At 31.9% G+C, this 16223-nt stretch overlaps 2 protein-coding genes across 2 annotated transcripts in view; one reads left to right on the top strand and one right to left on the bottom strand.

Moving 5' to 3' along the window:
- Positions 1-26: 26 nt before the first annotated feature.
- LOC124537398 (RNA polymerase II subunit A C-terminal domain phosphatase) lies at positions 27-5364 on the bottom strand. Its single transcript, XM_047114231.1, has 12 exons — positions 5120-5364; positions 4687-4834; positions 4416-4553; positions 3813-4063; positions 3284-3426; positions 2409-2748; positions 1918-2153; positions 1667-1809; positions 1267-1416; positions 763-899; positions 565-611; positions 27-230 (listed from the first exon to the last, which is right to left on the bottom strand). The coding sequence occupies exons 1-12, from the start codon at positions 5335-5337 to the stop codon at positions 94-96; spliced, it is 2088 nt and encodes a 695-aa protein (XP_046970187.1). The 5' UTR covers positions 5338-5364; the 3' UTR covers positions 27-93.
- Positions 5365-5892: 528 nt separating this feature from the next.
- LOC124537221 (ceramide transfer protein) overlaps positions 5893-16223 on the top strand; it is a 40800-nt gene continuing 30469 nt past the window's right edge. The window contains exons 1-6 of the mRNA XM_047113980.1: positions 5893-6244; positions 6517-6633; positions 7312-7411; positions 9230-9400; positions 10562-10712; positions 11535-11595. Of these exons, the coding sequence (XP_046969936.1) occupies positions 6026-6244; positions 6517-6633; positions 7312-7411; positions 9230-9400; positions 10562-10712; positions 11535-11595 (819 nt within the window). The 5' untranslated portion in view covers positions 5893-6025. The remainder of the gene's footprint in view (positions 6245-6516; positions 6634-7311; positions 7412-9229; positions 9401-10561; positions 10713-11534; positions 11596-16223) is intronic.

Here is a 16223-nt window from a genome sequence, read left to right as displayed (position 1 = left end):
AATTTTTTTAGTAATTAAAAAACAACTGGGTAAGAACATTATTTTATTAACACAAAGGCATAAAATTTGTACAATTGGATGGTAACGGTGGCATCAGTCCTGTGCCAAGAATTCTCTTTCAAGGGCTGCTCCCATTAGGTTCCAAGAACTATCGTCATCATCTGGTGGTCCATCGTCATCAGAGGGAGGTGTTGATGGTCTTGGCCTTTTACGGGGTTTTTGTCCATCTTCTGTAAAACAAAATATTGCCATTTTGACTTTAATTACTTTTTAGGACAACTTAATATTTCATTGTACTATTAAATGTGAAACTTAAGAGCTTGATTTAATGCCGTCAAGATATAAACATTATTTACAATAAAATCAAAACCAAGAAGTTCTGATTTTATTGCAAAAATAATCCATCTTAATAAATTTATAATATTGCCTTCATTTGTCTTGATAATAGTTTATTAATTAATTAAGTAAATAACTTGCTAGGCAAAATTATTATGATGAAACAAAAATATACAAGCAGAGGTACTTTTGCATAAATAAGAATATTTGTTGAGATAAAATACAAACCTGTGTTGGAATCACTTGTATCTTCATTCTCTTCAGTTTCTCGCAACCTGAAATAAAATATACTTAACATTTATATATATACATATTTTTTATAAATAATTGGAATTGAAGTTTGTGATAATATTTAATAAGAAGGAGCCACATGTGTAAATTTGGCTTGTAGTGGAAATAAGTAGTAATCTATCAATAAATTTGTACCTATCTTGGGAACTATTCTCTGTTTCTAGAGAAAGTAGTCTATCTTCAGATATATTTTCTTCATCATCAAGATCATCTTGAGGTTTCTTCTCTTCGTCAGTTGAACTTTCATCGGATTCATTGAATATATCTTCTACCTAAAAAAGTATATATTTTTATAATTAAATATTATCAAAGATTTTGTTTGGCATTCGATGCAAATGACAAATATTAAATAGCCCTATGGATTTAGCAGGCAATTAGGTGAAATAAAGTTTTAAATTTAATTTCAACTTTTGAATGATGTTATGTATTTTGCATCTTTATTTGCCTAGAAATTAGGACTTGATATTAATTTCAATAATTTTATGTCTAGAATATAAAAATGAAGCAATACAATATGAATTCAATCTTGTAATGGGAAAGGTAACTCCAAAAATTGTCAACAGCAACACAAGGTGTGTCAATATTATAATTTATGTGCTTGAACATGAAATATCATATCCAGGTCAGTTGATAACATACCTCTCTGTCCATATCAGCGATGTCATCACTGGAGAATGACAGCAAAGGATTTATAGTATCCATGAAGCGTCCAGAGGGCGTGCGTTTGCGCATCATGGGCGGGGCGGGAGGCGGACTACTGCAATGCGCGGGCGGGCGTCTCGCGCTGCTCTACACGCACCATACGCACATTAGCAGGAACGAATTTTTAGATCAATATATTATGTTGAGGATTTAAATTAAATATCTAATTTGTAATATTATGTCTATTTCAACTTGAAAATTTATTATAAAAGTGAATACTAAATGCTCCATACTATTTTATAATGAATCACATAAATTTTAGAGTAAATCTTTTATGGCAATAAATTTGAACACTGAATATAATTTGTTCTGTTTTTATCAACTTCGATATCTCTACCTGTCCACCCCTCTGCAGTGGGTAAAGTCTCTCATCAACACGCTCCCATCGCTCAGCGCAGGTCCACAACCATTCTGGTGTAACTATGTGGAGTTTTTTCTTGCCATCAGTCATCTTTCGGCTTGCATTTACCTTTGCTGTACCTATATTGAACAATCATTTAATAATACATTCACAGTGATGTACATATTTCCAATTTGAATTCATCTTTTTGTTTCATGGAATAAAATGAGATATAACTGGTTTCTTACCTGATCTTACTGCTACTAAATGTGTAGTATTTCCGGTAAAATCCTGTGTTACATCTGCCCCTAAGCTTTTAGCAACTTGATAAGCTCTAGATGTTTCTAATCTCTGGTGTGTGGGTACTAACCCACTAAAAACTAAACTAGCACCAGCTAACACCTTACACTTTACTTCAGGAATTATAAATTTCAAATCTGGTATTTGATATCTTCCCATACTATCATACATGTCATAGAATTGCCTGTAAGAAGGATGCAGTTATTATATCTTGTAAATCATTAGGATTCAAAATAACTACATACCCATTCTTTTAAAATTAATTTGAATGCTACAAAGGGTCAATAAGTGGGTCGATGCATAACATACACATAAAGCTACCTATAGAACCTTCTTCATGGACACTCATTTGATGAATTATATTTACTACCTTATATTACCATGAATAAAAAGAAATTATATGGTAGAATAATAAAACACAATTCACATAACTACTTACTTATGTATTCTTTTAAGGATATCCTCTAAATATATTAAATAGTCATCAGCATCGTCAACTTCTATCTGACCATCAGCTGTTCCCACCCAAACTGGAACATTAGAGTTGACACTTGGTGGTTCTTGGTCATTTTCTTTCTCCTCTGATTTACTTGTTTTATCATCTTTTGGAGAAATTTTACCATTTTCAACTTCCACAGGCTTGCCATCATTATCATTATTTTCTTTTACTTTTGTATCTTTAGTTTCTTTATCTGGTTCTGCATCTAAAGTTGGCATTGGATTGCTTGCAAGCACTTGTGATCCATTCTTACCACTCGGCACTTTTATTTTTTCTTCAGCTGGAAAATCATTTGAATTTAATAATATTTATGTGCATACAGGAGCACTCAGAGCACAACCATAGATGTAATTTTATATTAAAAGAGTTATTTTACATGTTGTCCTCGTACCTGTCCTCCTTTTTAAGCTAAAGAAAAGGAAGTCTTCAGTAGGACTGTTGTGTATGGATTCTTAGTGATATTACATAATTACTCAATAATGCAATATGTATCTAATCCAAGACTCGTTTTCAAATGAAAATCCCTTATATACTTTTAAAGAGTTAAAAATTGATATCTCACAAGATTATACGAATATTTTTAAGGGTAGAGGTAGTTCCTTGATTTATATTCAGGGTACATAAATATGAAATTATGAACTTTATCTAATTATTTAACAATTTTTTAAGAATTATTTATTTAATACCATATACTAATTGTCTTCCTAGGTACTTTCTTGTAGGATCAACAAGTTTGATGATTCTAGTAGTTTCCCTAAGCATTTATATCTATTTTGTATTTATTTCATATTTTAAATTAATAGTAATTTACTTACGTAGTGGAGGTGGAGCATTGATGTCACCAGTTGATTGGAAGAATGAATAAGGCCTAACATGGATAAGGTTTGTTGCATGTCTCCAAACATCTTCTCTGTCGTCTATTATACAGACCATATTATCACCACAAGGAAACAGTGCTCTGGAAATAAAATTTTGAATTCATGAATATAAATTTTGTCTAATTTTTATCATCTTTAAAGGTGACTTTGCCATGTTATCTGTAGTTGTTTTCAGTTAACATTATTATGAATTTAATTGTATTGATTACACATCAAAAACATATTTATAGAAAAATAACTCTTTTGTTGGGGTTGCAATCTCATAAAATTTTGTTATGTAATTTAATTATATATCATAGCAGCTAAAATAGTGTCATATAATGTGTCTCTTGTACATCTTTATGATACACTAATCACACTTCTAGCTATTTTTCATTTTGTGACTGCTTTTAATATTGCTTTAAGACTGATACATTGTTATTTATGATAGATTAATAAGAGTAAATGTTAAATTGTTGATCCTTACTTTAAATTAGCAGATTTTGTTCTAGCATCAAAACATTCATCTCTTGATAGTATTCTGTGTGAGAAATATTTCTTCTGCGGATCAAGTAACTCTGCGATTGCGTGAGCATATTGTCTTGCACCAAAAGTGCATACATGTAGTTCATAGTTTTTGGACGCTGATTCTAAAAATTCTTGAGTTTTGGGTCTCAATCTGGTATGACACCATCTGCCTTGATTGCCAGGACCTCGTAGGAAGAAATGTAAGACATCCTGTAAGGAGAAAATGTTATTTATTTTAAGATCAACGTAAACTATTATTGTCATTACATCGCTCAAAAACTGACAGAAGCATCATGAAAATAATTGTAAGTAACATACTTCTTGTAAGACTAATTAATATAATGGTCCTATGCAAACTTCTAGGTCGACCAAATACACATCACATATTCTATAACTAAAGAGCAATACTTATAGCTGCATTTTATTTTTAATATATATATAAGACTTTTTATTTATATAATAAATTAGTGTTATATTTAAAAATATATTCTCCAGTTATACTTTAGCTTAAACAGTAGTGTACATTAATTCATCATAAAAATAAATACCTATGCTACTTTACCTTAATGTTAGGAGGTATGTCATCATTTGTCGTATGAACTAGCGTTTGGTCAAGATCAACAAGGAGAACCAGTTTACGATCCTTCAACAAGCGATCAGCATCTTCTCTACCAAGCTTCTGAGCCAACTCTTCTGAAACCTGCGTTGATTATGTTTTAAGTCAGTTCAAAATTTTTACTTAATAGAGTTAGGTTATCTAAGGTTATTTTTTGTTAACCATAAGTTTGATGATGAAGAAATGATTAATCATTGTCTATAAATTTATTATCTACCTTAAGTTCAGGAACAGAATGGACCATTGGGACAACAGCTGTGTCACGTTTCTGAGTCTCTTCCGCCCGCAAGTCGGCCCCACATTCTGCGCACATTTCTTTCATTACAGTTGGATGACGGCATTCTTCTAGATCCGCGATACATCCTCTGTAAAAATAAAACCATAATATTGTATATAATTCATACACGAATGGTAATATGTAGTTATTCTTACTATGTCTATGTAAACAACAACAACTACATTTTGGCGCGCGATTTTTTTTTTTCTAGTGTATATAAGCTATCCTGTATTAAACGTTCATTTAATAGAAGTCATGACAAAATAATTGCTATAGTAAATAATAGAGACAATTTTCAATTTATTAATAAAACCCCAAATTTAAAAACAGTTATACTATAAAAAGTACGTAAATACTGTGTGACGTCACTTACCCAGGTTCTACAATGTCTCCTTCTTTCACCTTGATGGTTATGATGGTACCAGCGCGAACCGCTTTGTATTTCTTTATTTCATTATTATTGCCCGAGGAATCACTATACAAAAATAATATTTGTCCATATGACACAAAAGCACCTTCTTTAGCTTTCCATTTAACTAGTTTAAAAGGCTTTTCCGAAGGAACAGAAATAGGCATAGTTTTGTCGGCCATTTTGAACGGAAATTGCGTGTTTAAACTAATTGTAGTATTTTCATTGGATGTTATAAAATATTTTTGGCGGTAAGTTGATATCTACCAATCATGTGCGAGTTATATGATCGATCGAGCTTATATTTAGTGTAAACAGATTATACTAAACTAATATTATGGTAATAGACTACCATATTATATAATACACCATTAAGTTACTAAATAACTTATGTCATGCCAAGTATATAATATGTTAAAGGCATAAATAATAAAATAATCCTACTTTTAATTTATAATATTAATTCAGTCTTGCATTAGTATAAAATTGTATTAATTATAATGAAAAAATTAGTCATTTCAAATTTATTATACATTAATTACTAACTATTCCCAACATTTAAAAAAATAAATCTAACACTATCATCGGTCTTTTCTTTACTATACTCAAGACCTTGATAGTTTGATGTTGAATTTTCTTTTTATGAAACATATTTTCAATTATAGACTAGATTACTATTGCTATGTTTACCACAAATCATTTATATACGTCTCTATATAAGTATATACAATCCACACAGTCGCTGTCACTTGATTTTATCAAATCAAAATATTTTTGAATCTGTGACAGTATCATTGTAGGGGTAGTGAGTTTGTGTATTACTTTTATTTTGTTTTGTTGTAAATATTTGATATCATTTACGTTTCAAATATGACGGATGAAAACATAAATGTGAGTGATAATTCAGACTTAGAAGATGTTAGTACTCAAGAACTTCGTGGATATTTAAGTAAATGGACTAACTATATACATGGGTGGCAAGATAGATTTATTGTTTTGAAGGATTCTACCCTATCCTATTATAAAAGCGAGCTGGAGAGCAATCTTGGATGTCGTGGAGCGTTATGCTTAAAAAAAGCTAAAGTCAAGGTGATTATTTTTATCTATTATAGCAAAAAATATATATAAAAAATTAATATGTCCTTGCTCAAGTACGTATCTGCTATAGTTTTTTAATTAATTGCAATAGACCGAATCACTGTTTTATTGCCTCAGACGTGTTCTATTACAACATTTCTTGTATTGTTTGTTGCTAGTGCAAAGCACTTTTTTCCTTATTTTGTTAGTTCTATGTACATTTTTCCTTATATTTTATAGTTATTAAAAATTTTGCGATAATAATATATTTAACCACGTTTCAGCCTCACGAATTTGACGACTGTAGATTTGATGTATCAGTAAATGATTGTGTTTGGTATTTGAGAGCTACGAACCCGGAGGAAAAACAGCAGTGGATTGATGTATTGGAATCATTCAAAGTGAGTATTTTTAACAAATAAAAACTAACATTTAAAAGAGATGTCTTAGCATATGTTGTTTAGTCCATGTCTTATTCTTATGGAATGACTCAGTTTTTGCATATTTTTCGATATTATTATCCAAGTTATCAGATAAGGAACAATTACTTGATAAGATTGGAAAGTGGCTTTAAAAGTATTTTATCAATAAGCATTTAAGAATTTTATCAATAGACATAGTTTTACATGTCCCTTTATTAATTTTAAGTATTTTCTAATGTATTTATGTTGTTTGTTATAATTATATGACAGACTGATATCTAATTACATATGTATATATGTGGTAACCTTAAAATAGTATATAATATGTTATAATTGTGGTTTCCTATATGAACACTGGTTTATAATATGAACAATGACTGTATTTTTATTATTTATGAATGTAATTATTTAAAAATATCATCATGTGAAATCTCAAACTTGTTGTGTTAACATTAATTTGAATTTAATGAATGGTTTAATTAAATGATTAATGGCCTTACCTATAAAAATAGTTTGAAGGGTAATTAGTTAAACTATCCTGTCTTCGTCTATTGAATGTTAAGCTTTAATAAACTTTAGTCGTGAAGTATTGTATTAAGATCATAATATTGTAAAGCATTCCTCGTACATTACGAAAATATCATTAATTGCTTGCAGGTTGAATCAGGATATGGAACTAACTCAGATAGTAGTTCTAATGGAGGAGGCCTTCGGAGACATGGATCAGTTACATCTCTACAATCAACAGGGTCACATGGTTATTATTGATTTATCTACATATTTACTGATAGTAGTCTTGAAATGGCTCATGAAACATGAGAATGAGTCAATCTATAATATAAATATTATAATATTTGTTTATGAAAGTTATGGAAAAATCATATTTGATTTGAATCTGGGCAAGTATTTTCATGCTATTATTTGGAACTGTTGTTTTTTTTTAACTTTAGTATGTTGATAGATGAGCTAATGGTCCATTACATTGTGAGTAAACACAGCCAATCCAAGTTGACACTGCCTAAAATATTAACTTTTTTATAAAAATTTTGTTTACTCTGCCAAACATTAGATATAATATTCTGATAATTAAAATGTCTCTCTCAATGATTTAATCAAAACAAAAGCACAATTAAATATCTAACTAAACAACCTAGCGATGTATAAGTCACAGGATTGATTTTAATGCCTTGTGTTATCGCCTTACCCACACCTAGCACAAGTGGTAATCTGAAATAGGGATATTAGTAATTTCTTAATTAAATTGGGAAATTAATAGGATTCTTATAAAAATATATCAATATATTGACTAGATATATGCTTAAAGTTCTAAATTAAAAGGTATTTTATATATTCAAATAACAAATGATTGCTTGAATGAATAAAATTGTATAAAGTAAATTGATTAAAAATAGATTAAGTAGGATGAGTTATTGTGATTCATTTACATTGTAAACAACGTTCTCTTGTTACATAAAACTGAATTGAATTGCCTCTATAAATAACATATAGATAAACTGTAATACATACTTCATTTTATTGATAAGTTAAGTGCTATTAAATACATATGTGTTTGATAATGAAATAAAAAATTATCTGAGTTAATAAAAGGCTTAAAATTGGTCTTTCAAAACTGGAATAGTAGTCGATTTTCCACAATCGAAATTGTATTTCAACTCGGTATTTATGAAGAAAGATAACGATATTTGTTGCAACTAGTTTTAACATCAATTACGCTTCTTATAAACCCATAGTAATTCTACGAATGCGTAGAAGACTTACTTGTATATTTGTTTCAATTGCACAAATATACCAAATAACCCTAAATATAATTCAATGTTTCGGTGAATTTGGCGAATTTAATAAACATACAATTAAATTTTGATAATTCAATTGACCACCACCGATTTGAATACTTGGTATACCGAATCACATTGCATTGCTTGTGCGTTCATTGTATACAGCGAAATCAAATATTTTGACGTATCCGAGTTATTTGTAGATTCAGTTCATACGAGGATGACGTTCAATGTTTACAAATACATCCAATACATCCAATACTAGGACTAAAGATTTCAAATACACGAACATGCTTGACTGTGAAGTGAACTGTTTCCTTTGAACACATTGCTTAACGGATGGCATAAAAATAAATAAAATTGCATATTTGTTTATCCTTGATCACGTGACTTATCGTAGAATTGGTTTTCGCGTGTTATAATAGGCTATTTGACAATGCGAAAAATACGCGTGACACAAAATGCCCCTGATTGGCCGGGCTTATGATGAAGTCACTTTCTTGTTAACCTTGCTTTTATACTATATGTACTACTGATTAAAATACAAGAGAGTGACGTCACAGACCATTGGCAGCGCCATGTTGTCCAAGTAGCGTTTTTGCGCGCTAATTAAATATGGAATTTTTAATATTTTATTTTTCGACAAACATGTACTAGAAATAAAAAAATCTACTTTTACTGGGTTCCTTACCTTCTACTGAATAATATAAAATGGATTTTAAAAACCAGTCAAATAGCCTATTGTGATACCTGGATTAAGTTTTGTCTAATGTTCCCAGGTCGTACGTCTCGTCGGCTCGCGGAAAAAATTGCAGAACTCGAAACATATACAGAACTGCTATCGAAGCAAGCGCTTCAGCTGCAGAATTACTTCGACATGTGTGTGTCGGTATACCCACAGATACAGGATGATGCTGCGGAGGCTATAGATGCTGCTAAGCTAGCTGACGGTAATTATAAATTAAGTATTAGTATATAAAGGTCGACAAATTTCGAAATGTTCAGCAATTTTTTTTCTACCCAATCAAGTAGATGGGATGGTATTGAGAGCGTATACTATATAAAATTATGAATCGCAGAGAAATGTTTTGCTATATTCAGTCCCTAAACTAATCTGAGATTAATAATAATGTATAATATATTAAATAATGAGTACTCTTATATATATTGAAGGTTATATATATTACTTGTTACAAATAAGTCGTATGCAATCAAATTAAAAGTATTTTTTTATTCAAGTATACTTTTACAAGCTCTTTGAATCGTCATTTCGCAGAATTATATCAGCTATCACCAGTTCGGATTGTAGATTTTACCGAGAAGAACCGGCAAAGTTATGTCACTTAAAAAAATGTATGCCGTCTGAAAGTCAACAAAGTTTTAGGATCACGTTTTTTGTTTTTAACCGACTTTAAAAAAAAATGAGGTTCACAGTTCGATTGTTTGTATGTTTGTAGGTATGTTTGTCCGCGATTATCTCGCGTTTGGCTAAAGTTATTTGGATTCGGTTTTCAGAAAAGTATTTATTACATTCAGGAGAAGGTTTTAGTGCTTTAACCGATTCGAAAAAAAGGAGGTTCTTAGTTTTACCCATAATTAATACTAATACTATAAATGCCTAAAAGTGACTCTGTCTGATGCGCTTTCACGGCCAAACCACTGAATTGAATATGTTAACATAGGCTATGAAACTAATTTAATCTTGTAACCAATAATATGTAAAGGTGGAATTAGATAGTAGGTTAAAGATAGTAAAGTTACAGCCTGTAAATTCCCACTGCTGGGCTAAAGGCCTCCTCTCCCTTTGAGGAGAAGGTTTGGAACATATTCCACCACGCTGTTCCAATGCGGGTTGGTGGAATACACATGTGGCAGAATTTCTATGAAATTTGTCACATGCAGGTTTCCTCACGATGTTTTCCTTCACCGCTGAGCACGAGATGAATTATAAAGACAAATTAAGCACATGAATCAGCGGTGCTTGCCTGGGTTTGAACCCGCAATCATCGGTTAAGATGCACGCGTTCTAACCACTGGGCCATCTCGACTCAATAGATTCCAATGATGGTATTATGAGGTCGAGGGCTATCGAATAACGGTGTGGTTTCCAGGAGTGCTGCTGAAGCAGCGCACGGAGGAGGTTCGCTCGACGAGCGCGTCGTTCCGCGCGACGTGCGGCGCCACCGTGCTGGCCGTGCAGCACTGCGCCGAGCTGCTGCGACGACGCGACAAGCAGGCGCGACAGGCTGAGGAACTCTACGTGTGAGTACGCCGGCACAGCTCACATATACAGGGTTAGGAGGTGATAGGGGTGACCCCAAGCTAAAAAACATGATAACTAAAAAATGGGTCACTTTTGGACTATGCCTAACCTAACCCCCATATGGGTTTTTTTTATGGTATAGGTTGGCGGAAGAGCATATGGGCCACCTGATGGTAAGTGGTCACCATCACCCATAGACAATGACGCTGTAAGAAATATTAACTATTCCTTACATCGTCACTGCGCCACTAACCTTGGGAACTAAGATGTTATGTCCCTTGTGCCTGTAGTTACACTGGCTCACTCACCCTTCAAACCGGAACACAACTAGTAGAATAACTGATGAGTGGGTGGTACCTACCCAGACGGGCTCGCACAAAGCCCTACCACCAAGTAAAATTATTGCAAATAATGTTAAAATTATTGCAAATAGTCACCCCTGTCACCTAACGGATATACGTCGAGTTACCAATAACCCTGTATAGTACCAACGGATCTGGAAATTACAAAAATATACTTCGCTGCCTCTTCGAAGGATGGAGATTTTTTCTGTGAATGATAATTTTAAAAGTTTTTTTTTGCGGTTTGAGTGTAATGATTTAATCGTCAGATAAATAGATAATTAAAAAAAATATTTAAAACATATTTTTAAATAATATATATTCAAAATTTACCATCGGTACTCATAATATTTTATTAGTGTCACTATTCAAATAAATACTTATATGCATATATATTTTTAAATGAATTTTAATAATTTATTATATTTTGAATATAATGTTATCAAAAAAAAATATGTTAGATATTTTCCTTTGTTATAGGGCATTGAAGAACCAACTCACAGAGGCAAGACTGGCATCAAAACCTGGTCCAGACCATGAGGTAAGGTTTTTAATTGTAAACGAATACTATAATATAAGTTATAAATAAGCGTAATTCCGACTAATAAGCGATCTCGACAGCTTTATTATAAATAACTTGACAAAAAAAATTGTACACAAATTCAGTTAGACGCGGCAGGCCCTGCGATTTTTTAATAAATTCCCGGTAAAATATATGAACTTGGAATAAAGCTAGTTATAACGGATTTGAATCTCGTATATTAATTATTTTTTGACATCCCGACGTTTCGAGCACTTTACAGCGTTCGTGGTAAAATCAATTATAACTAGTTTTATTCCAATGTGTAATAATCGCGAAAATTTAAGACAACATTTTATATCTACTTGTCTAACTTTCGATTGGAATGCATAGTAGAGTCGATTACGCTGCATCGATTAAAAAAAAGAAAAAGGGACTTAGCCGATGATTTGAAAGAAAAAATTGATAATTAAAACCTCATTTAACTCCGCGTTATTCGCACCGTAAGTTGAAGAAATCGAGCTAAAATGATAAAAAAGTATATTATGTATCGTAGTCAATGTACGGTCTTAAAAAAGTATTTTCAGAAACTTCATACATTTTCAAATTTTTTTTCACGAAAAAAACTGTTGCCGTTATGGATATATTGAGAAATAAAATTATCTGATTGGCTCAAGTTGTACTCGACCACAAATATCAAATAACGTATTTATTTGATTAAAAATCGTTGTAATTTATAAAAACATTTTGATGAAAATGAATTTTTCATTACAAAATATAAATGCGGACAGAAATGATTGTGCATTGACATTTGTACACGAAAATTAACTTTAAAAAATAAAAAGGTGTACTGTGATTTGACCTCATGATTTGACCTTAAATAGGTACATTCTTAAATTATCAATAATTAGATAAAATCAAAAATAGGAATGAAGTTACGAGTTACATAAAATGTCGTTGCAAAAAGAAAGAAAACCATTTCGAATTCGTATCGATTTTATAATTTATTCGGTTATTAAACGAAAACACTAAAGTGAGAGTGAGACAAGGGATAAATCACCATAAACTAATTGATAATCCAATCGCAAGAGCGGTAGTGTGAAATTAACAACTTTGATATTTAATTGACGCGATATCATTGGTCGTTAATATATGTCTATGATATTGGATGAGTCTCAGATACCCCAGTGATTAGAACGCGTGCATCTTAACCGATGATTGCGGATTCAAACCCGGGCTTCTTAATTTGTGTTTATAATTCATCTCTTGCTCGGCGGTGTAGGATAACATCGTGAGAAAACCTGCATGTGTCTAATTTCATCGAATTTCTGCCACATGTTCATTCCACCAACCCGCATTGGAATAGCGTGGAGGAATATGTTCCAAATCCTCTCCTTAAAGGAAGCCTCATCCCAGCAGTGGGAAATTTACAGGCTGTTACTTTACTTACTTTACTATTCGTTATGAATTGTTGTTAAAGTTGTTATCCGGTATGTGGAAGTAAAATTGAAATGAATTTGGGTATTAAAATGTTTGCTAAATCGCACGGTATATGTTAATGTATAGCTTATTATAGTGGAGACACTGTATTTTTTACTCTGTGAATGTCTATAGGGACCGTGACCGCTTACCACAATTAACTTGTCTGTCTCAAGTAAATTAAAAAAAAAATCATATATTAAATCAGACACTAACTTCTTTCTCTTCACACAGTTTCGTGTGTGTAATATTTTATAAATGTTTAGTGTAAAGCGCGTTGTTTAAAACTGTTCTATTTTGAAGTCGAAAAGTAACATAAATACTATTAGATGTTTATACATTTTACTATTATATTTATTTTATATATTTTATACTATTAGTTTGAAAGGTCGAAATGCTTTTTTCTTTATCCTCGTGAATAATCAGTTTAGTTTGTAAACATAACTAGATCAGGATAATCACTCATGTCTTCAGAGGGCTCCAAGGTTAAGCAAGCAGAGGTGAATTTATCGTGTCCTGTTATTTACAATTCATATCTTGCGATAAGGCAGTAAACATGTGTTTTGTTTTCCTTAAACATTTGTACTTACTACATTTTTGTATTAGGAAGACGAATTGTTTTATTTTTTTAATTTTTATTCTGGAAATCACTAAGATGTAAATTAACCTTTAAGAAAAGAGCGTACTCATTTATTAAAGGCCGCTAACACACCTGTAAGCCTCCCGATATTGCAGATGTCCATGGGCGGTAGTAGTCAGTTTACATCAGGTGAGCTGCCTGCTCATTTGCCACCTATTACAAAAAAAAAGTGTAAATAGTAAAGATGCTCCGATTAGTCGACAACTAGTAAATAAAGCCGACTAGTCGGCGACTATTCGGCGACGAGTCGGCAAAGGCCGATCAGCTTTTGTTATATGTATTTTTTGGTAAAGTGTACATAGAAGGAATAAAATTAAATGAATTTCAAAGAATTCTATCATGTGGCACGGGTTATACTTTACGTATAAAACATCCAATTTGTAAAATAAATCTATGGATTTATTTCACACTTTCTTTTTGACATGACTAAATTTTAATTCTCTTCAGCTCTTTTACTTTAATGAACTAAAAATAATACTTTATTTGTTTTTACTCTTATTCAGCGGAAATTGCCAAATAATCCCGAAACTGTGATCGGCTTAGCCGAATAGTTGTCCGACTTTGTGGGTCTTTGTTAGTCGGCTAGTAGGGCAAATTTATAACACTGGCGGATTTACCAATAGGCTAAGTAGGCTGGAGCCTAGGGCGGCAGATTTAGAGGGGCGGCAAATTTATCCCAAATTTGTTATTATCTTACCGAAATAAAAAAAAAACTTATAATTATATGTATACACATAACTTCTGTAATCCGTATATTCGCCACTACATAGCGGGTTGGAAAAATAATCTAGTAACTGACAGAAATATCACCTAGTTTATAATCATACTAATAACGGGAAAAAACAGATGTAATGAGGACGATAGAACACAAATCATAAATGTTGCAAACAAAAGTAGGGGCGGCAAAAATTGAATAGCCTACTATCGGTAGATTTGTAAATGTGGTAAATAGATACATTTGACAAAATGATAAACATTAAAGTCGAGAGATTAAAGGAAGCGGAGGGTACTTGTTCCTTGAGATGCCATGGATCCTGTGCGAAATAACTAGAGCAGTGTGCTACATTGGCATGATCGTATTTGAATTTATTAATAAATGTATAATATTAAATTAGGTTCAGTTCATTCTTTGTACGTGTCATGTTTTTGTTGACGGTACGAGAACATTTCGAGTGTAATGTCAACCATTATTTTGAGTGTATTCTAAAGTATTATCAATTACAAATTAAATTGAAACCGGATTAAAATAGCTCAATTTAATCTGGATATATTTAATTAATTGTCTGTTATAATAACAACTTATAAAAATACGAGACCGGTAAATTTAGTATTAACTATACGGTTTATTTATAACTACTGAAGTCAAGGCTATCTATATAAAGCAAAATGTTTTCAAAAAGGTTTATAGGACCAGAACATAAAAATAAAGCTATTGGTAGTAAACTCCCAATGCATGTTATTTCCGTAATGATATAAAAAAAAATAAGATACAATATTTATTTCTGTATCTCGACTATACTTGTTTTAAGTTTTTTTTTTATTTATGTAAATCAAATAAAACCGAAACGAAGAAACTTGAAGTATAGAAATGGCACGGTACGTTTATAGATCGTTTGTATACACTCGTAATTTTCTCCGCAACACTGAGCGGCGGGCCGCGACGCCCGACGGACGCACACGCGTTGTTTATTTATTTTTACGCGTTTCTAGTTTTTCGGTTCCCGCTTTTTGTTTTTATTTTTTTAATCTGTGGACTTGTTGCTTCGGATTCTGTGTTTATGTTGGTTGAATGAGTTTTATACGTTCCATTTTTTACGATGAAGTTTAAAATTTTTAAGAAATGTCAGCGTCAGGTGAGTTGTTTACACAATTGCAATAGTGTACAGTTTTACTGTGAATAACCTACATTATTATATTAATAATTTTATCACTACAGTAAAAAATTATAAATTCGATATGTATTTTACTTGTTTCTTTTTATTTAAATATGTATATCTAAATAATATTTTGAATCTTGACGACCCTGAAAAGAAAAGTGGATCGTGTCTGGGATGACGACGCCGCAGAGTACATCCAATATTACACATTTAAAATATATTATATTATATATTATTTCTGGACTAGCGATGTGTAGGTTTGTCTTGGTAGTTGTCGATCGAGTCAGTAATTAATTATTCTTTTATTAGATTTTTTTTGTGTGTTCTCGTTTTATCCGAGAAGACCCAGTGGATAAAACACGTGGATCTTAAACGAAGGTCACAGATTTAAATCCGGGCTAGGGCCACTGAATATTCATGTGGTTTGCATTCTCATTTATTCCGAGCTAAGCGGTGTATGAAAACCGGAGAAAACCTGCTTGGGTCAGATTATATCCGAAACATGTGATGCCAACAATCCATATTGGAGCAAAGTGTTGGAATAGGTTCCAAATTTATTCCGGAGAGGATGCAGCCGTTGGATATTTATTTACTTTCATTATTTAGTTTTCTTGTTGCGATAATAGACTTTCGTTAATTCAATCCATATGAGG

This window comes from Vanessa cardui, chromosome 18 (assembly GCF_905220365.1).
Source record: "Vanessa cardui chromosome 18, ilVanCard2.1, whole genome shotgun sequence".
NCBI lineage: Eukaryota > Metazoa > Arthropoda > Insecta > Lepidoptera > Nymphalidae > Vanessa > Vanessa cardui.
This window is presented reverse-complemented; position numbering and strand designations above follow the sequence as displayed.

Excerpts from the sequence above, each read along its gene's own strand:
- LOC124537398 (XM_047114231.1), bottom strand. The coding sequence starts at position 5,337 with ATGGCCGACAAAACTATGCCTATTTCTGTTCCTTCGGAAAAGCCTTTT. Across the intron at positions 4,835-5,119 it reads GGAGACATTGTAGAACCTGG|AGGATGTATCGCGGATCTAG; the intron begins GTAAGTGACGTC and ends TTATTTTTACAG. Across the intron at positions 1,417-1,666 it reads CACTGCAGAGGGGTGGACAG|AGCAGCGCGAGACGCCCGCC; the intron begins GTAGAGATATCG and ends TGGTGCGTGTAG.